The following is a 22467-nucleotide window of genomic DNA, read 5'->3' on the forward strand; positions in this document are numbered from 1 at the left end:
CAATAGTAGGCATTTAAAAACTGTTGAATGATTGACCAAATACAAGCAACTGAGTGGCCTGTAGCTGTCTGCATGCTGCGGAAGCCATTGTTTAGAAGAAAGATTTGTCATGAAAAGATCCCCGCAAATAGCAAGGAATTCACCTGTACCCCACCTGTGAAGACCAGGAGAGCTTACATGCCTGTTGCTGCTGTTTCTTCCTGCCTTTGAAGGCATAACTTTTTTTCTTTTAAAAAAAAAAAATCCTTTGAGGTTAAAGCTATAGTTATCCAAAGGGTACGGCACTGGCATAAAATCGTACATATAGACCCATGAAACAGAAATAAAAACATGCGTATATGGTCAGCTGATTTTCAGGAAGGGTGCCAAGAACACCCTTGAAAGGACAGTCTTTCAACAATGAATTGGTGCGTGGAAAATTAGATATCTACATGTAGAAGAATGAAGTTGGTCTCATACCCACCCCACCCCATTTTTGCCTTTATCTCTCTAGCACACTTCTTCTCTGATCTCCATTCAGAAGAGCAACCTGTCTATGACCTCACACACCTCACAGTGTGTCTAGGCTGTCATATGTCACTGCCCACAGCCTTGCTGGTGCTGGTTTAGCCAAGAAGGGTTCTAACTCCAGAGTGAGCTGGACCATGAAATTCCCGGGAGGTAAGTAACCATGAACAATGGATTCTTTTTGGCTTCCAAAGTTCTCCTTTCTTTTTCTCTGGCTCCCAACCTGACTTGAACTATGCTTTCCCTCTCTGCTAAAATCCCAGATTCAAATACCAAAGACCCAATTCTGGAATAGTGGCAGGAACAGCCTCTCAGACCTGCTCTTCAGTGAAACAGTCATAACTGGTGACAGTTACTTTTAAAAACTTAACCATTTGAAGTCTGTAGAGATTGTCCTAGGGGCATACAGCCAATGAAGAAACATTTATTCAAGAAAACCTACTAAATCTCAGTAAGAACTGTGAGAATCTATGGCATTTGAGCTATGAACTGCTCCCCGCCTCTCCCTGCCCCCAGAGAAAAGTAGGATGTATTCTTCTGCCATAATTTGTAGGTTATGAAGAAGCTGGCACATAACTGGTCTTGGGTCACAGAGAAAGTACTTGAAATAGTCAAAGAGAATGACTCTATTTTCTGCAATTTCACACGCTCACAAAAGGGCAAAAAGATAGCCTCGTGATCCTGCTTGGAGAATTCTTACACGGTCACAGCTCAAGTGGTCTAGTCTCAGAATGGACACTAATTTGAAGAAACACAGCTCAAACCGGCATTTCAGCTTTATTCACCTCTCTAAAAATTTTAAAAAATCTAAGTCATAATTCGTGATTAATCTTTAAATCCTTTTTAACTCCCTGGTAGCTCAGCTGGTAAAGAATCTGCCTGCAATGCTGGGGACCTGGGTTCAATCTCTGGGTTGGAAAGATGCTCTGGAGAAGGGAAAGACTACCCACTCCAGTATCCTGGCCTGGAGAATCCCGCAGACAGTATGGTCCATGGGGTTGCAAAGAGTCAGACTTGACTGAGCCACTTTCATTTTCACTCACTTTCAACTCTTCTCTGAAAGTGAAAGTGAAGTAGCTGAGTCATGTCTGACTCTTTGTGACCCCATGGACTGTAGCCTATCAGGCTCCTCCCTCCATGGGATTCTCCAGGCAAGAGTACTGGAGTGGGTTGCCATTTCCTTCTCCAGCTCTTCTCTGCTAAGTCACTTTAGTCGTGTCCAACTCTGTGCGACCCCATAGACGGCAGCCCACCAGGCTCCCCCGTCCCTGGGATTCTTCAGGCAAGAACACTGGAGTGGGTTGCCATTTCCTTCCCTAATGCATGAAAGTGAAAAATGAAAGTGAAGTCGCTCAGTCGTGTCCAACTCTTTGCCACCCCATGGACTGTAGCCTATCAGGCTCCTCCCTCCATGGGATTCTCCAGGCAAGAGTACTGGAGTGGGTTGCCATTTCCTTCTCCAGCTCTTCTCTAGAACGTACTAAATCCTCAGGCCTCACAGTCTCCTCCATACCTTCCCTCTGCCCTCCTCTCCAGTAGGTCTGCTAGAGTCTTTCCACCTCTTTTGTCCCTTCCCCCTCCCCAATCTAGGGGCTTCCCTGGTGGCTCAGTGGTAAAGAATCTGCCTGCAATGTAGGAGATCCAGGTTCGATCCTTGGGTTGGGAAGATCCCCTGGAGGAGGAAATGGCAAACCAATCCAGTATTCTGGCCTGGAGAATCGCATGGACAGAGAAGCCTGGCAGGCTACAGTCCATGAGGTCACAGAGTCGGATACAACTAAGCGATTAACACACACCTCCCCCATCTATGCAGTTGGCAGAGGAGGCAAAGGAGGAAGATAACAGGACAGCTAACACCCAAATGATTTTACCCAGTTGCACTTCAGTCACAATAAGCTTCTGCGGTTTTGGACTTTATCATAGTGTTTTTGTGTATGTTGTTTAAATTTGTGTTTGTAAAAGAATTACCATGTGTTAGTGGGTGTTTTTTTGGCAAGTTGTCTTCTTTCTGTGGACAATGGCTTCTGTGTGCCTCACTGGTGCCCTTCGTCTGCATGTGAGTTTGACTATCTTGGCATTATGGGTTCATTTCCCTTTCTGGGAAAAAAGCCTGCCTCTCACCTCTCACAACTCCTCAACCCAGGTGGCTGGCAGAGCAGACAGACCAGCAGCCAAGCCTGCAAGCGGGCAAGGGAGTGGCTGCTTCCTGACTTTGTTGCAGCTGCCCCAGGGCTGGAGCCTGTTTAGAGCCTGAGCAAGGAGGCTTCCTTTCTATGCAGGCCTGTTGGGCATGTAGTAGGAGCTTGAGAAAGCTGCTCTGATTCTGTTTGTGGCTCAGTGTGGCAAAACTTCTGTGTCACACCAGTCTCTTAGAAGGGCAGTGAGGGTAATTCAGGTGAAAGCGGCTACCATCACAAAAGTTGGAGACAAAGTTCATGTTTGGTCACTGCGGGAGATCATTCAAACTAAGGTTTCAACTCTGTTCTATATCCAGTGTCTTCTCTGATCAGGGTCACCGTAGCCCATACCCTGAAGAGTTGTCTTGCTGAGGCCTGTCTTGGCTCAATTATATTCCTTTAGTTACCTAAGAAGTGGACTTTCTGCAGAGGGACATGGATTTCCTTCCTCGAAGGGCAATCTGACCTTTCCCTCCCTTAGCCACCAAGAAACTGAGCTCCATGTTCACGAGCAAAGGCTGCTAAGGCTAGGAGGCTCCTGCCAGATGCTGCTCCCTGCCTGCTCTCTGACTTGATCCTTGTCTAAAAGCCCAGGGGAGATGAAACACGCCGCCCACGTCTCTCCACAAAAGGCGCTGTGTTACTTCATCCGTGTTTGTGAATACCCAACACAGCCGACCACTCCGATGATGTCAGAGTGTCCTGGAGTAGACAGCCGGTGGAGAACCATTCAGCACAGCATGCGATTCTAAAATACAGTGCTCTCGAAAGTAAATATAGACACTAAAGGGAATGGTATGAAGTTTAAATCGTGGCATAAAAAATATGTTACGTAAGAGTCTAACCTTCATGTTCAGTCCTTTTCTCTCAGGACACATTTCCCTGATTCTTGTTGCAGCTGCCCCAGGGCTTGAGCCTGTTTAGAGTCTGAATGAGGAGGCTTCCTTTTGAGTCATTTTTGCTATTATAGTTCCAGATCTTTCGACATGCATACATACATTTAAAATAAAATCAGATTGTACTGATTTTGTGCATATTGATTTTGAAACCTGTTTGTCCACTTTATGTACTTGTACTTAGTCACTCAGACATGTCTGACTCTTTGGACTGTAGCCCACCAGGGACCTCTGTCCACAGGGATTCTCCAGGCAAGAATACGGGAGTGGGTTGCCATTTCCTTCTCCAGGGGATCTTCCTGACCCAGGGATCAAACGGAGTCTCCTGCATTGCAGGAAATTCTTTACCAACTGACCTACCTTTTTAGGTATTTCATGTTCATGGATTGGAAGAATTAACACTGCTAAAATCTCCATTCTACCCAATCTACAAATCAATGCAATCCCTATCAAAATTCCAGTGGTGCTTTTCACAGAAATAGAAAAAAAAAATCCTAAAATTCATATGGAACCAGAAAAGATCTTAAGTAGCCACAACCATTTTTTAAGCAAGAACAAAGGTATAGGCATCACACCTCCTGATTTCAGTATATATTACAAAAAGTGAAAGTGACAGTGAAAGTCACTCAGTCGTGTCTGACTCTCTGTGACCCCATGGACTACAGTCCATGGAATTCTCCAGGCCAGAATACTGGAGTGGGTAGCCTTTCCCTTCTCCAGGCGATCTTCCCAACCCAGGGAATGAACCCAGGTCTCCCACATTGCAGGCGGATCCTTTACCCGCTGAGCCACAGGGAAGCCCACTACAAAAAATAGCACAAAGCAAAATAAAGTGAAGAACAATGAAATGAGGTTTGCCTATAAATAGAAACCTCATTTAAAGTGGCTCCAGGAGGGGCACTCTCATGCTCCACCTCTGGAATTCAACTGCAGACCCAACTGGAAGAGCTGTACCTTTGCAGCTCCACAGGAAGAAAGTTACAGCATTACTAGCCAGTAGGAGGAAGGAACAATTTCTCCTTGCCTGGCAACAGCCCAACCATTGAGACAGTCACAACTCAGCCAATGAAAATCCACTACACTCCAAATTCTCAGTTTTCTCCAGTGGACTCCAATGTTTATAACAGATTCTCCCACTTCTCCTCTATTAAAAAAAAAAAAAAGTTCCTCTCTTGTATTCTCCAAATTCGCCTATGGTGTGCCACAGATTGCATGTCCTAAAACGCAAAGTTCTTGCTGCTCCCAAATGAATCTATTGTGCTAGTAAAAGAACTCACTGCATTTTGAGGGTTTGGAATTTGGAAGCAGCTTTTCTAGCCCAGGATCTCTTTCAGGCTATGAACGTGCCACAGTTGGAGTTGCCGACTTTGAAGTCTTGGCTGGAGCTGTGACATCTGCCTCAACTTCACTCATGTGACTGTGGCCAGGAGGCACCAGTCCCTGAGGATGTGGCTATCTCTACAAGGCTGCTTCCAACCTGGCTGCTCCAAGAACGGGTAATCCAAGAGACAGTAGGTGTGACCAAGACAATATTTGCACCGTCTTTTATAATCTGATCTGAGGAGGGACATGTCATCACATCTGCTATGTTCCATTGATCACACAAACAAATCTTACAGAGTATACAAACTATACAGTGTATAAATGCCAGGAAATAAGGATCATCCGTACATGACTACTGGAAAAACCATAGTTTTGACTAGAAAGAACTTTGTCAACAAAGTGATGCCTCTGTTTTTTAATACGCTATTTAGGTTTGTCATAGCTTTTCTTCTAAGGAGCAAGTGTCCTGTAATTTCATGGCTGTAGTTACTGTATGCAGAGATTTTTTTCTTTCTGCCCAAGAAAATAGTCTGTCACTGCTTTCACCTTTTCCCCTTCTATTTGCCGGGAAGTGACAGGACCAGATGCCATGATCTTAGTTTCTTGAATGTTAAGCTTTTTGGGTTTTTTTGGTGTCTCTTTTTTTTTTTTAATTTTTTTAAAATTTTTTATTAGTTGGAGGCTAATTACTTTACAATATTGTAGTGGTTTTTGTCATTCCACTCTCCTCTTTCACCTTCATCAAGAGGCTCTTTATTTCCTCTTTACTTTCTGCCATTAGAGTGGTGTTATCTGCATATCTGAGGTTGTTGATATTTTTCCCTGCAGTCTTAATTCCAGCTTGTGATTGATCTAGCCCACATTTCAGATGATGTACTCTGAATACAAGTTAAATAAACAGGGTGACAATATACAGCCTTGATGTACTCCTTTCCCAGTTTTGAACCAGTCTGTTGTTCCATGTCCAGTTCTAAATGTTGCTTCTTGGCCTGCATACAGATGCCTCTGGTATTCCCATCTCTTTAAGAATTTTCCACAGTTCGCTGTGATTCACAGAGTCAAAGTCTCTAGCATAATTGAGGAAGCAGAAGTAGATGCTTTTCTGGAATTCCCTTGGTTGTTCTATGATCCAGTGGATGCCAGCAATTTGATCTCTGGTTCCTCTGCCTTTTCTAAATCCAGCTTGTACATCTAGAAGCTTTTGGTTCACGTACTACTGAAGCCTAAGCTGAAGGATTTTGAGCATAACCTTACTAGCATGCAAATGAGTGTAACTGTATGGTAGTTTGAACATTCTTTGGCACTGTCCTTTGGAACTGGAATGAAAACTGACCTTTTTCAGTCCTGTGACCACTGCTGAATTTTCCAAATTTGCTAGCATATTGAGTGCAGTACTTTCACAGCAACATCTTTTAGGATTTTAAATAGCTCAACTGGAATTTAGTCACCTCCACTAGCTTTGTTCATAGTAATGCCTCCTAAGGCCCACTTGCCTTCACACTCCAGGATGTCTGGCTCTAGGTGAGTGGCCACACCATCATGGTCATCCAGGTCATGAAGACCTCTTTTGTATAGTTCTCCTGTGTTTTCTTGCCACGTCGTCTTTATATGTTCTGCTTCTGTTAGGTCAAAACTGTTTCTGTCCTTCACTGTGCCCATCTTCGCATGAAATGTTCTCTTGGTATCTCTAATTTTCTTGAAGAGATCTCTAGTCTTTCCCATTCTATTGTTTTCCTCTGTTTCTTTGCATTGTTCACTTAAGAAGGCTTTCTTATCTCTCCTTGCTATTCTCTGGAACTCTGCATTCAGTTGGGTATATCTTTCCCTTTCTCTCTTGCCTTGCACTTATCTTTTTTGCTCAGCTATTTATAAAGCCTCCTCAGACACCCACTTTGCCTTCTTGCATTTCTTTTTCTCTGGGATGGTTTTGGTCGCTGCCTCTCACTGCCTCCTGTACGTGCTACGAACCTCCGTCCATCGTTCTTCAGGCACTCTGTCTACCAGACCTAGTCCTTTGAGTCTACTTGTCACTTCCACTGTGCAATCATAAAGGATTTGATTTAGGTCATACCTGAATGGCCTAGGGATTTTCCCTACTTTCTTCAGTTTAAGCCTGAATTTCACAATAAGGAGCTCATGATCTGAGCCACAGTCAGCTCCCGGTCTTGTTTTTTCTGACTATAGAGCTTCTTCATCTTTGGCTGCAAAGAATATATCAATCCAATGTCGGTACTAACCATTTGATGATGTTCATGTGTAGAGTTGTCTCTTGTTTTGTTGGAAAAGGGTGTTTGCTATGACCAGCACATTCTCTTGGCAAAACTCTGTTAGCCTTTGCCCTGCTTCATTTTGTACTCCAAGGCCAAACTTGCCTGTTACTCCAGGTATCTCTTGACTGCCTAATTTTGCATTCCAAACCCCAAGGATGAAAAGAACATCTTCTTTTGGTATTAGATCTGGAAGGTCTTGTGGGTCCTCATAGAACTTGTCAGCTTCAGCTTCTTCAGTATCAATGATGGGAACATAGACTAGGATTACTCTAATGTTGAGTGGTCTGCCTTGGAAACAAACTGAGATCATTCTATTATTTTTGAGATTGCACCCAGGTACTGCATTTTGGACTTTTTTGTTGACTATGAGGGCTACTTCATTTCTTCTAAGGGGTTCTTGCCCTCAGTAATACATATAATGGTCACCTGAATTAAATTTGCCCATTCCCGTCTATTTTAGTTCACTGCTTCCTAAAATGTCAATGGTCACTCTTGCCATCTCTTGCTTGACCATGTCCAACGTTCCAGGTTCCTACACAATATTGTTCTTTACAGCCCCCACCAGACACATCCACACCTAAGCATCATTTCCACTTTGGCCCAGCTACTTTTTTCTTTCTGGAAGCTATTTAAATTACCCTCCATTCTTCCCCTGTAGCATACTGGACACCTTCCAATCTGTGAAGGGTGGGGCTTATCTTCCCAAAACAATGAACAAGCCCAATAAACACTTTCTAGGTTGGACTGAACTAACTGAACTAACTGGCTTGGACTGAACTAACTGAACTAACTGGCAGTTCAATCCAGCTATAATGTTCCAAGACTTTGATGAGTGACTGATTAGGTCACTCAAGTTCAGCTGTCAAGTTACCCCATACCTGAGCAGAGCTCAGTGGTCATGTACTACGGTAAGAAAGGAATCGAGAGAGAATATTGACTGTGTTTGAATTAAACGTTATCAGTTTATTAAATGTGAGTATACAGACATGAATGACTAATGGAAATATGTAAATCACACAGATGTCTCTTACCTAACCACCAGCCCTTCCTCAGCTAGAATTAGTCAAGTCTCCCACCTGACTGGCTAGAAGCCAAATTTCAGCCTGGCTCTGGCTCTGGCTCTGGCTGGGGCTCACCTCGGTTTACTCCTTTCTCCCAGTCCTGCCCCTACCAACTCTAACAGCCCATGCTTTGCTCAGTTAGTCTTCACCTTCTCCAGTAGTTCGAAGTGTATGCTAGCTGCAAGGATGCTGCAGTCACTGTGTACAGCTGACCCTTGAACAACAAGGGTTTGAACTTCCCAAGTCCACTTATATGTGGATTTTTTTCAGTAGTAAATAATACAGTGCTACTTGATCTATGGTTGGTTAACTCTGTAGACGTGGAATCACAGATCTGGGTAGATGCGGGTGAACTGAGTATATAAAGGGCTGACTATAATTTATACTGAATTTTCTACCGTGCTGGGAGGATTGGGGCCCCTGTCCCCTCCTCATTCAAGGCTCTAATGTATATACACCTAAGGCTGTCTCTGTGGCTCGTGTCTTTCTACCTCACCTCCCACCATGGAGATTTCAGCACGTGAACTGGGGAGCTGAGGAACTGCATACTTGGACACCCCCACACGTGGCTGATCCTGTCCCCGCTTGGCACCCTCTGTGGGTGGCTCCATTCCTCTACGTGTTAGACTAACTGCTCGGCTACAGCGGGGCTTGCTGCTGCTTCTGAGCATCTTTGTCTCTGCTTTCCAAGGGCTCACTTGGCTATCGGCCATTTGACAGCCCTCAAGTCTTTTCAGTTCCAAAGGGATCACCCTGGTTATACGGAGAGACCAGGCTGTGTGATGTGGGGATTAAACACACAGAACTTTGGAATGTCCACATATGGCTTTGTTCGCTGGGTGATGAGGGATGAGCTGCCTCACCTCTTTGTGTTAGGTAAAATAGGGGAAATAATACTTCAGTTTAAGGATCATATTGGTCAGGTCCTGGCAGGAAAGGGATTTCCCCGTCCGTTACTCAAATGAATGGATTACTCACAGAGGTGCGAGCAAGGATGAGGAAACAAACAAGGGTTGTTGAGGCACCCAGAGACGAGCAGCAGTAGGAAACCATCAGCATCCCTAAAGCTGAAAGGTGAAAGGAAGAGCCCACCCAGAAGCAGAATTGTGGAAGAGGGGCTGCGGAGCCACAGGCACGGCTAAGGCTGGAGGAGCAGCCTGAAGTGTGGGGACAACGAGGAAGACACTTCCCAGCATCTCTCATCTCACCTGCGGGTGCTGCCTGTGGGCTGAATGGAATGGGAATCAGGAGACGAGAGCCTGGCAGTGCAGCTGGAGAGCTGGGCTTCCAGGCGCGCAGAGCGGGGCACAGAGGGTTTAGTGAAGGGGCTGAAGAACCAGACGAGACCAGCAGCACAGGATTAAATGAGAAAATATACAGTATGCTTTCCACAGGACCTGGCACATAGCAACTGCTCCACAAAGAGTGATTGTGGTTATTGTTAGTATCACTAAGCCTGCAGGGTCACTGGAGTTTCTGGTTATACCTGAGGCTATCTTTGCCCCTCTAAGCAAGTCATGAGGCTTGGGTTAGTAATGCACTCTCTCTGGTCTGCGAACACCAGAGCTTTAACTATCTAGTTTCTGTTTTCATCAGGTGAAATTAGACTGTTAAACCTGTCCCCAGATTTGGAGCAAGAAAAATTAATTTCTGAGCAAAGTTCTTTTGAGAAATCTGTCCATCTGGGTACCACAGATCCCCTTACATAAGGCCTAAGACTTTGCTTTGTCCCTCTTATCTAATGAGCCAAGACGAAATGGTCACGCTAATGGAAACTGCTTTGCACTCCAACTGCTGCACCCCATGCATAAAATCCATGGTTTCATAAGGGCTTAAAAATGTTTTTAAACTCCCTTACCTCACCACTATTTGGCTGCCTGCAGTCCTTCCCATTTTGCTTCTGTCCCCGTCACTGGTCCAGAGTGTCAGACGATCTGATGCTCCTTGCCCCCTTCACTGCCTCTAATCACGCCCCTCTTTCCTCACCTTTCCTTTTTTCTCCCCTTAGATCTTGTTTCACATTTCCCACTCTTCTCAGTTTTCATGCTTCAAGGCTGGCCTCTCAGTCAACACTGCCAGCCAATCGAATTGGTCTTGTCACTCAAGGAGATGGACTGATTAAATCACCACAGGTGAAGATAAAAATCTTTGGTTCTTTGACTCTTCTTGGCTGCTTGGTGTGGCTTCGCACTCCAGGTGTGAGGTTTCTAAAGGGCTGAATGTGATGACTAACCTCCTTGCACCCGTGCATGCTAAGGCGCTTCAGTCATGTCCGCCTCTTTGCAACATGGTCAGGCTCCTGTGTCCGTGGGATTTTCCAGGCAAGAATACTAGAGTGGGTTGTCATTTCCTTCTCCAGGAACCTCCATGCACTTTAGTAGTCTGAGTGTTCAGTTTGGTTGAGTGTGTGCTGAAGACAGAAAGTGAGTCAGTGACCTTGGTATAGCTTAGAAAAGCAGAGAGGTGTGATTCTTAAGGACAGAGTCTTAAACACCCCTCAGAGTATGACGGTGAACCAACATGAAATACTGAGTTATTTTGGAGCTAGGTACCAGGTACTTCCAAACAGCTGCTAAAGTGCTTGGCAGATCCTCAAAGGAACACTTCCCCCAACCTGTGTAAAAGGAGCTGGGAGAGGGGACAAGGGTTAGATGGGGACCATTTGCAAAGTTTTACTGGGGGAAATAAGCTGACTTTGGGGGTCCAATTGACTCATTTGAAAATTGAGTTTTTGAGGCCTCTTCCAGTGAACACAGGAAGCCTTCTCCTCTAGAGGGCTAAACTCGTGATGGGCCTATCTGTACCCTGGTACTTTAATTTTTTCTTTTGAATATTCTTTGCAACAGGGAACTAGTTCAAGTTTTAGAAATCATTGGTTTTTACCTATAAAACAAAACTGAAATTACTGGAATAAATTACTTCTCTACATCTAGATTGAGATGTTAACTTCTGACAAACGAAGAAGAGAACTTCTTAAAGTTCACTTAGGCTTCTTTTAAAATTGATTATACATCTCTAATGTAAAATAAAGTAGATGCAGAACATTCTTTATTCAATATTGTGTTGGCTCAGAAAGACAAACAAAATCCACAGGCCCTGACCTTAATTGAAAACCCTGATGGACAAACAAGTTAAAGTTAAAAAATTATTAGAACAATTTAAAACCAGACATGTATATATTTTAGGAACCTAAATATTGGCTACATTACTGAGCCTAAATTGTGTGGTCCTTAGAGTATATGCATTGAATAATGATTATTAATGGAACATGAAATGTGTGAATTTCATCATTCTTGATATATTTACTTTGAAGACTTAAAATTTGAAAGCTATTTAGAAGACAATGCTGCATACTGTTAGGATTCAATCCACGGTATAAATTTTGCCATAAGAACCAGGCTGGCTGGATTTAACAGGATTAAGCTTGGCTTTCAAAGTTACTTCTGAAAGGAACAAAAAGTGACCTTCATACTGTAACAAGTTTATTTAGGTACCATTTACCCAGCATGTCCAGGTCTTAGCTACAGTAAATAGTAGTTGTTTTATTATTTATGAAAAAGGTCAGAATTAAGGTATGTTAACGAACAGACTAAGGATAGCAGTTGTCTAGACCCTCTTACTACACCCAAAGACAAAGCTAACGATAACGCATATTCAGGCATGTGTTTGACTAGTGAGCAGGAAATCTTGGTCTAAGAATTAATTTTTTTAAAAAGCTGAGATATTCAAGTGAGTTACATTATTCTAGTCCCAATTTAACAGTCAGCATTTACTCCACTTCCTTTCCCATCCCAATCCTAGCTATGGGTGATGGGAGTAATAAACCAAGACCATCAAAAACTGGAGGGGACATATATATATATCTATAGCTGATCCATGTTGATGTATGGCAGAAACCAACACAATACTGTAATTATCCTTCAATTAAAGATAAACAAAGAAAAAAAGAAAAGCAAACAAACAGGAAAAACCAAGGTATAATTTGTCTATTTTTTATAGGATAGTCATTAGCTCAATCAGTTAATGAACTTTTAACTCAATAAAGTTATCAGTGGGAGAGGTACAGAGAAGTCATTAGCGAAGGAATGCTCTCCAATTCCCCTAAATTTTTCACCAAGTTTCATTTTCATTGCTTGTTTAAAGGGCATTTTTTAAAAAGTCCTACCATTAAGGTATGGAACATAAACTTGTTTGCAATCATGTTTCTGATGTTAAATCTATACTTCAATCAAATAATATCCCTGGGAATTGATAACCTAAGTTAGCTTTTATGGGGGAGAAGAAGGGGCTGATGATGCCCATCAGCAGTAGATAAACTGCTCTATTAATACTATGGAATGCTACTTGGTAGTAAGGAGGAGACTGCATACACTCAACATAAGTGAATCTCAAAAAAAATGAAAAGTCATATACGAAAGAGTACATATTACATGATTTCATTTATATGAATTTCTAGAACAAGTAACACTAATTTATGGTGACAGAAGTCAGAACAACAGTTCTATGGGGAAGGATTAACCAGAAAGGGGCATGAGGGAATTTTCTGCTGGAGTAATGCAAAAGTCCTGTATCTTTACTGGGGTTGTGGTTACCAAATCTCAAATTACACATTTAAAATCTGTGCATTTTATTGAATGTAAAGTATACCCCAGTTTTTTTAAAAGTACTATCTATCTAGAGGATCCTAAAGTTAAGTATAACCTATCACCATAGAAAGCATCTAATGAGCCTATTAATTAAAAAACAACACAGGTCGTTCATTCACAAAGCAGATACGAAGCTTTAATTCACTGTGGGCATTTCTGACTATTCACTATATAATACATAAACTTTTCACATTTCTTCACACAGATAAATCTTTTATAAGACATTTTTTCCCTCCAAGTACTGTGTACCATAACACCATTGCATTTAACTAGCTAAGGACATATTATAAATACCATGAGCCACTGACTAAATACAGAAAATGACACGTTAGAAAGTATAAATTAAAAATGCTTAAGAAAGGCTGAATACAATGAAAGTTTACATGTATTCTTTAATTCTAGGTATCACATCACAGTGACAACCAATTACAATAAAATCAAAACTTGAGATGATAATACATTCAAAGTAACATCCAATTATTTTCATTTCCACACTGTTAATACTACAGACTTAACACAACCAGCTTTTAGACCGCAGACCAAGTTTTTTGTGTAATAAGAACAAAGCTTCTTGTGTAATAATAATTACTATCTTGATCATGACCAAAAGAAACCAAATTTATATATACTGTACTATATTGAGATGAGACATTAAAGTATAATATGGAACTCTTTAGTAAAGGTGTTCAAGAGATATTCAAATAGTAGCCTGAAAATGAGTTTTAACTGCTACTGTATTCTACATACATTCCATTAAAAAATGAAGTCTCTGTCAAATCATTTATAAATAAGTATATAGTATAATAGCTTTTCCCCCTCCAAAATACCAGATGGGAGAAAATTTCCAAGGTGACCCAAGGAGGGAAAAAAGGTGGGGGTGGGGGAAAGACCTCAGAAAACAATCATTATATGGTCTTGTAAGCGGCAATCTTCCAGAGTCTATTTTCAATTGGAATAAATTCTGCAGCCAATTCTACCTTGCTTCGGTGTCCACAGTCCAGAGTCCTTGAATATCTAGTTCAGTATTCTACAGAAATCTGCGAGGACTCCTAAACACCCCTCAACTAATTACATAAGGGAAAACGGATCATGTTCTGTATTAAAACTTATGTGAAAATTGAACATAGTCATAGTCATTCTTTTAACAGTGATGCTAGAATAAGTGATGATATATATGCACAGCTGTACACGAATCACCATTAAACACAAGAACAAAACACCATTTGATGCATATCAAATAAGCTCCCCAAAAGCCAATCTGAATATATTTATTTTCATTTACTTTGATACAGCGTTGGAAGGGTCTGCATATAATTACGGAGACTGCTGCAAACAATATTTGATGCTATTAAGTGTCCCATTAAGCATCAGGCATGCACAATAGTTAAAGAATTTCTCATGTATGTACCTTAACATTTCTATTTATAAGCTACAATATGTTTAAAGCATTTAGTAATCTTTAAACCAATTATTTAAATTGACCTACACCTAAGTGGGGAAAAACAACAACAAAAAACTTCATCTCAACACCTGAAGGTAATATTTAAACTTTACTCCCCCAAATTATGTAAATTTTTTTAATATGTCATCCTTAAAATTCCAAACATGACAAAAATTCTTACCACTACTTAATTAGAAGTATGATTTCTCAGCAGCAGTCTACCCACCACACACTTAGAGCATGCCACACTTCAGGGGTTTACATGATAAGAGTAATGTGCTGGTGGATGCAGACGACCATATCAGTCTCTTCCCTTCATTATGGATCTTTTATTTCAAACTAAATAAAGCTTTTCATTAGTATAAACTAAGACTTTTTTTCCCCTTTATTTAACACCAATAAGAGAAGATAAAACACCTTTATTGTCTTCAACTGCTTGGCAAAATAGAAAATGTTCCAACTACATTAGGTAATCGGGATAAGGGATAGTGTTTGTTTTCTCATTAAGAAGCATTCCAAGTCAAATGATCACACACACTGACAAATTCAAATTGCCTGGTTCTCAGTCCTTTATGGCTTAAAGTAGTGGATTTGAAAACTACTTTGGGTTAAAATAAAGTTCATGAATAATGCACAGGTTATACATCTAGGAAATCATGCAATAAATATATGTTCTCACGTACACTGGAATCTTGGTGATGAAAGGGGTCTGCAGGTGTGAACAGTAATGTTTCTTCATTTTACCAAAAGAATACGCCCAGCAGTTCCTTGCTTTGGGCCTACTCAAAACCCTGTTTGCCAGGTCATCCTGATTTTCTCAGACTGATAAAAGCAGCCAATGTCCTAAGCCATCTGTGGTCAAGAAACTGATAGGCCTCAACTTGCAGGTGCTGTGAGGTCCAAACTAAGCCGAACAAGACTCTCAGGATCACTCTGCTACAAAGTGAATTTGGACTACCCGGCAGACTAGAGTATCAAAGAGAAATGCTGAGAATGACCCACTGGAAATATTTACTATAGTATTATCTTTTAAAAAAAAAAAAAAACTATCTGCCCTTTAAATCTATTTGAGAATCGCCTTGGTAAGACCCACTCACTGTTCCTGGTTTTGATATGCTCCTACAACATGAGAATTGAACTGAACTACAATGATTGTAATGTCATCTCTGTACATCCGAGCAAGCTCTTCGGGAAGACTAAGCATTTTGGAAAGGCGCTCATGATCAACAGCTCCAAACTCATTGTTGCCCACAGCATGGCGAATAAGGTGGGTTGCTGCATTCTGGTCCTCAAACACTGATGACATCTTAGCTCTCCGTTCTGTTAAAAGGCCATGCATCTGCCCCAGAGTCACCTTATAGCCACCAACGGCTATTGGCTGCTGGTGATGCATGCCTGTTAGGTACTCACCCACAATTCTAACCACATCCTGCCTGTGCATTGTCTCCCACAGCCCATCAGTTGCCAGTACCAGAAATTTATCCTGTGGCCTTAATCGGTGGTAAGTTACTTCTGGTTCAGCAGTGAGATAAGGAGGTGTGTAATAATTAGGAGGGATGAACTTGGTGTACTCATTGTCATTCAACTGGTCTGGGCCAGATTCTATCACTCTCTTCTGAAGGTCAATGCTCCATTTGAACTTGACATCTCCAAAAGCCCGAAAAGGCATCAGCAAGCCAAGTAGCCGATCCTGTTTCACCACACTCTTGGCCTCGTTCTTTGGGTGCTCCAGTTTCAGCCGTTCCACTTCTCTCTCATTCTGAGCATTGTGGTCATTAGACAGCGTGACTGCCGACCAAGAGCCATCCTCTTCCTGCACCCCCAGCATGGCTCTGCTATCGCCAGTGTTGGCCACATGAAGGTCAACGCCATCCACGTGGGCCACGCAAGCTGTGGCCCCAGAAAATGCCACTCGAAGCACCAGGTAGTTGAGGAAAGAATTGGGATCACCGACTTGAGCCTCCAAGGAGATGTCATTATCAAGCCTTTTGAAAGCATTAATCAAAGCCTCCTTAACATCAATATCAGCCGACTCCCCAGTGTTGAGGTCAATAAGCTCTTGCCAGTAAGTCCTCAAGCTGTTGAAATATAACTTGGACGCCTCCTTACTGAAGTAATCGTTGGGGTGCTTGTGCCACTGGAGAATGGGTAGTAGGGCTCGACCGCTCTCCACGGCATTTTCAATCTCCAGCAAAGTCTCATGGGGTAACAAAGAGACAGCAATATAATAAAAGAGTCTTTCACTAACTGCCTGGGAGCAAGCACAGCCTGCGTGGCCATCGAAAACCCCCAAAAGCATCCCTCTGGTCTGCAAGCAGGTTGCTGCACTTCTCCGGTCCTCAATGGGTGCATTTGCGGGCAGCTGATTGCTGTCAAATCCAAGGACAGAACTGACATTTTTGCCATCAAATTCTGGCACTTTGAAACTGTACTCATTAGCTTTCAGGATGCTATTGACTTGGGGAGGTGTGAGGTAAAACTTCTGCGGCGTGGAAGCATATCTCCTTCCTTGGGTGTACTGCCACCAGCTCTCCTTTGGCCTATAAAAGGTAGCATACGCCGGATGGGGTGTGTATCTTGGGCGACTCTGTGGAATATAAGGGGGTGAGCAGCAGAGATGTTTGTGGTGGCAGTAACACGCAGTGCCATAGATTCTGCTCAGTTCACAGTTACGAATCAGAGGGAAAAACAGTTGAGTTGGTGCTGGCATGGCATCAGAGAACAGTGGCAAGCTGGAACTTCTGACTGGGATTCCTAGACAGCAATTTCACAGGTAAGCACAAAGAAAAAAGTTACATTCAGATTACTTAATCTATTTTTGCTTTCCTAACAGATATTTAGCAGGTAAATTTACAAGTGCCCTGTGCCTCCTAAGGTACTATATTTTACACACATACCATGTACTATCTCTACAGGATCTCTGCCAAGCGCACTTGATTACTTAATGGAGCCAGGAGCAAACTGTCTTCTAGCTTTACTTTTCTCTTTGTATTTCTTTATGCAGCACAAACTGGGCAGAATGTACAACAGATCTGGCTGGGAAGAGCGGAGGAGATGAAGGTTATATAACATTATGCAGTGGCAGTCGACCTGGCCAATTACCCTTCTCTTTATCCTTAAAAAAGGCCATGGGTCTCCCATATTGCACAGGGACTTTTCCCATTTATGAAGATCCTGTTTCTAGAGCCATGTTCAATGGTTAGCACTTGATACACCTGGGTATCACCATAAACGTGTTGGGATGCAGCCTCAACCTGTGTGTATTCATGAATTATTGGTACAATATATACATATGTTACTATAATTAACACGTACAAGAAAAATCTTACATAATGGGTAAAAATAGAAGTTCCAAAATGCCCTCCTTGTATCCAGGAGATGGTCTTGCAAACAATGCTTCTCCAGACCACTGTGCCGATTTGGCAAGTTTAGGGACACAGGTCTGCCACCAAGTCACCAAATAATCCTGGAAAAGCGGGCAGGTTTCATTTATTCATTAATTTTACTGTATTTTGTGTGATTAAAAAAAAAAAGCAAGTATTTTAGTAGCTCTAAAACTTTGTTAGTAACATAAATGGTCTCAGTTCTGGAACTTAATTTACTTGTTAGTATTCTCCTCTGCCTATCAGCCGTAAAAGAAAGCTACAGAAATATGATCTTCATCTATTACAGACCCCAAGTAGAATTTACCCCTAGAAAACTATTCTCTTACATTTTAAAAAATGGTTACCTATTTGCCCTTGGAAATTAATAAACAGTGAAACAGTAGTCTAATGGACTAAGGTTTGGCTTAGAAAGGTAGAGCATTATACTTGTGAAAAAATGAAAATCGTACCACTTACATCTGGAAGTGGAACACTGAAAATATTTTGATGAGCATTTATCTAGAAAACGTAATAAACATGTACCATTAAGCCAGGTAATGTATACAAGAAAAGAATCCCTCTTGTAACACATATTTCCCCTGAATTCTTGAGGTATTGTCTCAAAGTATTCACCTGGCCTATAAACAAATAGGCTTAAGAAGTATCTTAAATAAGTTAACAAATGCAATAAACAAAAAGGAATAAGGAATAGAAAATCACCTGAGCCTTAATATCAACTATTTCTTCCTAAGGTTGAACACATTAAGAAAAAATTTTACAAATATCATAGAGTATTAGCTATATTATTACATTATTTTCACATACCCTCTTTTGAAAAACAGTTAGAAAAATTATAAGTGGAATGCAGGGAGCAAACACTGAATTTGCTTCGGTACAAGCACTGTGTAAGCAAGTTATATAGAACCTCTTTTGCATGTGATAGAATGTACCATTATTTTAACTACATTATTTAAGAAGAAATTTGTTTACAAAATTGAAAGCAAGATTAGGCAAGAGAAGGTAATGAATAGAATTCTGGAAATAAGAGCAATAACTAAATAACATCTGAAAGGCAGTCATGAAAGACAGAAGTTCCAGAAAAACAGGAATCTATCAAGAACAACCACTTAAATAACAGCACTTCAAACTGAATACCTGAAAGTCATCCAAAGGTTAAGTGTACATGACTGAGCCAGGAGATGTGCTAAAACACTGGGCCACATGATACTGGCTTTCAGATATGAACCATATCTCTTGCTAGGTTTGTATGCAGAAAGCACATGGACTCATTTCATACTTTGTATGAAGATTATTTCTATTATTAAAAATGTAAACATACCAACTTTCATGAAAATAAATTTTCTCTGTAAGTTTATATATGTCTGCATTTAAGCTTACTTTAACATGTAAGAATTTTAGAGGACAAAAAATACCTGTGTTTTTGTATGGAATGTAGATTCAATCAAAGTACTGTTTGTGTTTGGAGGCAGGGTTTGAGAGACAGATGTGTAACAGAACTGGGCTATATGACATCTGATGAAGAAATAACAAGACCGGGAAACGCACACTTTTCTTAAATTCCTTTGTTTTGACAATCCTCCTGCTTTTCTAATTGACTGCAAAATGAACTATTTTGGCAAAAGAACTGATTCATGCAGCAGATGCTTTGAATACGTAAATTCAAACACCAGGCACTCAAGTAACATACATTTTCCCCTCAGGCATAAATTCTCAAGATTAAAAAAAAAAAGCAGAGTCAATTTTATTAACTCGATCCTTCAATTACTCAGGGGTTTAGCATATGGACTGAGACTCCCAACATGCCTCTAAAAGTCAAATTCCTAGGGAAGTTACCTACTCTGTGATTAAGGAGCATTTGTTCACCACCAGTACAAGTGACATAGTCTCTTCATCAGACCAGTTACTCCTAGAAGTCAATGTACTTTCGAATGCTTTCATAAACCATAAGTGAACATTCAAAAAACTCTTGTGTATACTTCTGAATATCCTGTGATTCAACAACAAAACTCCATGAAATCAAAACTCTTGTTGACAACTTGCTAAATTAACAAAGTTAAAGGGTTCTGATGCAGCAGTAAGAACAGCAGCAAGGTACAGTTGTGGTAAACTGAAGCACTGTCAAATTTTCAAGTTATTTCTGGCCACAATTTCACTTAAAAATTCCCATCCCATGATCCAGACTTAGCCACCTTAGGTACAGCATCTTAGTCTTAGGCAGATTTTGCTAGTGACTAATAAGGCAAGATGAGCTGTAAGGAGAAACAGGAAAGAGACCCATCCATTCTTACTGATGTACTCTGCAGGGCTTGTGCCAGGAAATGATTCCACTTTATCAATAAACTCTCAGAACAAACTAATTAGAGAATGCAATTACTGCCCCGACTCCAGAGCTCTTTAGCTCTGCAAAGCTTTTGGTGTAAATGAAAAAAAAAAAAAAAAAAAAAGCTATACTAATCATTAAATGTGTCAGAACCCCAGTTTATGTAATCCGATTGCATTAAACACCCTGCATAAAGACTCTGCGATTTTTCAGAATTTTGGGGCAATGCTTAGCCATTTCATAGCTCCTGTTATCTCTACATGAATGAAGAAACCAGCTGCCTGTCTAAGACTCCGAAGCCCCAAGTCAGCACTTGTTTGATCAGTTTCCTTTGTACCCTACCTGAAAATGGCACTCACTTAAGGCATCAACTGCTATCCTGGTGCAGGATCCCTTTGTACCCACCCCTCTTTTCTACCTACCTCACCTCTTCATTCCACACAGACCCACCTAAGACCATCCACACGCAAAATCAGTCATCATCCTTCCTGGGTACCCAAAGCCAGGTAGTTAAGGGAATACCTACCAATTCGTCTGGGCCCGGGACACACACACATTCTCCTGTCATCACAACACGGAGCCGACAACATCCACAACCCGCGCGGAGAGCAGCAGCGACAGCGGCACCGGCCCATTGAAAAGCAAGGCAGAGATGCTCGTTAGAGGAGGCGTCGGCAGGGGAGGCGCGAGAGGAGGAGGGGCGAGGTTTCGCTGCAGCCGGGTGAATGGGGCTAGGAGGTGGGGTGGGGTGGGGTGGGGTTGGGGAAAGAGGATGGAGGCGCAAGACAGGAGGTGGGGAGGAGGGCGGAAACCTAACCAACAAACCCACCCCTCGGGAGCCGCGGAGCTACAGCTGGAGGCGGCGGGGGCCAGGACGCCGGCGGAGGCGCGCCCCAGGACCGGCCCGTCCATCCAGCCCCGGCGCGGAGCTCACGGGAGCGCGGCATCCTCCGCACGCCCACGCCGCGACGGCCGCAGACCTGAAAACCGAAGGTCTGCCCGCGGGGTCACCCTGGAACCGGGGTGTGCGTGTGAGGCGGGGAATCCTCAGGCAAAGCGATTCCGCGCCACCTGAGCCGCACCTGCCCCGGAATCCACCCTCGCGCCGGCCCTCACGGCGCCCCGGGCGCGGCCAGCGGGCCCACCGCCCCGCCCCGGACCTGGAGCCCCGCGGGCAGCCCCCTGGCGCAGTCACGCCCGCCGCGGCCCCGACGCGCCTCGAACGCGCACCTGGCGCCCCCAGGCTCGTCTCCTCACGCCCGCCGGCCGCCCCCCTCACAACTTCGGGCGGGCGGAAGAGAATTCCGGACGGTGCGGCTCGGCGCTGGGGTGAGGGAATACGAACCGGGCACGGCAGGGGGAGGAGCCGCTTCTTCTCAACGAGCAGGCGGCGGCACCTCCCGGCGGTCCTTCCTCAAGAGCCGCCGCGACTCCCGGGAGCGCAGCCCCGGGCCCCAGGCCGGCCCACTCCGCCCCGCCCCCTCCCCCCCCCAACGCCGAGCCGGGCCCCCGCCCTGCCCCGCCCGCGAGTTCGGGCCCGAGCTCTTCCCGCCTTCCCATTGGGTGCGCAGTGGCGAAGGGGCGGGGCGCAGCAGAGCGGGCCGCGGCTCAGCGCGTGGGGGCGGAAGAGCCGCGCGCTCCCCGCCCGCTTTGTGACGTCACGAGGGTCAGCCACGCCCATCCACTCCGCGTGAGCTGCCCATTGGCTCCGGGGGCCTGCCTCACGTGACTGCGCCCGCTCCCGCACCCACTATAGCCGGGTGGAGGCGGGGCTGCGCGCGGCCGCGGGCTTGACTGAAGGGCCGTGGGGGAGGAAGCACGGGGTCCGCACGAGCGTCCCCGAGCGGGCAGGGCTTGTGAACTGGCGTTTCCCGCAGACAGGCTTCCACGACGCCCCGGCACCTCGGCGAGCCTTCTTCCCTCCTTACGGGGGTGGGCTGGGACTTCGTAGGTTTAGGCTGCGAGGGGAGGCTCCCTTCCCAACGGGAAGCTAAATTCCCAGAGACGGCCCTACCTGGAATAACGAGGCATGAGAGAATCCCGGTGTATCTGAGGCCTGGTTCATGGGATTCTTTTCGGAGCGTTGACTTTGGAGCATGTTTTCTGTCATTTTCTGGACACGTCTCAGGGCCCACGGAGAGAAAGGCGGTCTGAACAGCAGCCAGAGGAGGTTGTGGTGAAAGAATTCTTGACTCTGTCGAGTAGGTGTGTGTGCTCACATTTTCTGAAAGAAAGAAAGTGAAGTCGCTCAGTCGTGTCAGACCCTTTGCGACCCCATGGACTGTATAGCCTGCCAGGCTCCTCCATCCATGGACTCTTCCAGGCAAGAGTACTGGAGTGGGCTGCCATTTCCTTCTCCAGGAGATCTTCCCGACCCAGGGATTGAACCCGGGTCTCCCGCATTGTAGGCACACCACGTTTTCTGAAGGGCTTTGAAATC

General features: G+C 43.7%; 1 protein-coding gene across 9 annotated transcripts; it reads right to left on the minus strand.

Moving 5' to 3' along the window:
- Positions 1-13247: 13247 nt before the first annotated feature.
- On the minus strand, positions 13248-21464 carry PDP1 (pyruvate dehydrogenase phosphatase catalytic subunit 1). Of its 9 annotated transcripts, none has more exons than XM_020886658.2 (4): positions 21373-21439; positions 17651-17787; positions 17219-17357; positions 13248-17075 (listed from the first exon to the last, which is right to left on the minus strand). In XM_020886658.2, the coding sequence occupies exon 4, from the start codon at positions 17029-17031 to the stop codon at positions 15415-15417; it is 1617 nt and encodes a 538-aa protein (XP_020742317.1). In that variant the 5' UTR covers positions 17032-17075; positions 17219-17357; positions 17651-17787; positions 21373-21439; the 3' UTR covers positions 13248-15414. The 9 variants fall into 9 exon arrangements, with proteins under 9 accessions (XP_020742317.1, XP_070333498.1, XP_070333499.1 ...); XM_070477397.1 differs by lacking the exon at positions 17651-17787 and adding an exon at positions 20554-20588 and having other exon boundaries at positions 21373-21427; XM_070477398.1 differs by lacking the exons at positions 17651-17787; positions 21373-21439 and adding exons at positions 20554-20588; positions 21258-21282.
- Positions 21465-22467: the final 1003 nt, after the last annotated feature.

The sequence above is a fragment of the Odocoileus virginianus genome, chromosome 15 (genome assembly GCF_023699985.2).
Source record: "Odocoileus virginianus isolate 20LAN1187 ecotype Illinois chromosome 15, Ovbor_1.2, whole genome shotgun sequence".
NCBI classification, from domain to species: Eukaryota; Metazoa; Chordata; class Mammalia; order Artiodactyla; family Cervidae; genus Odocoileus; species Odocoileus virginianus.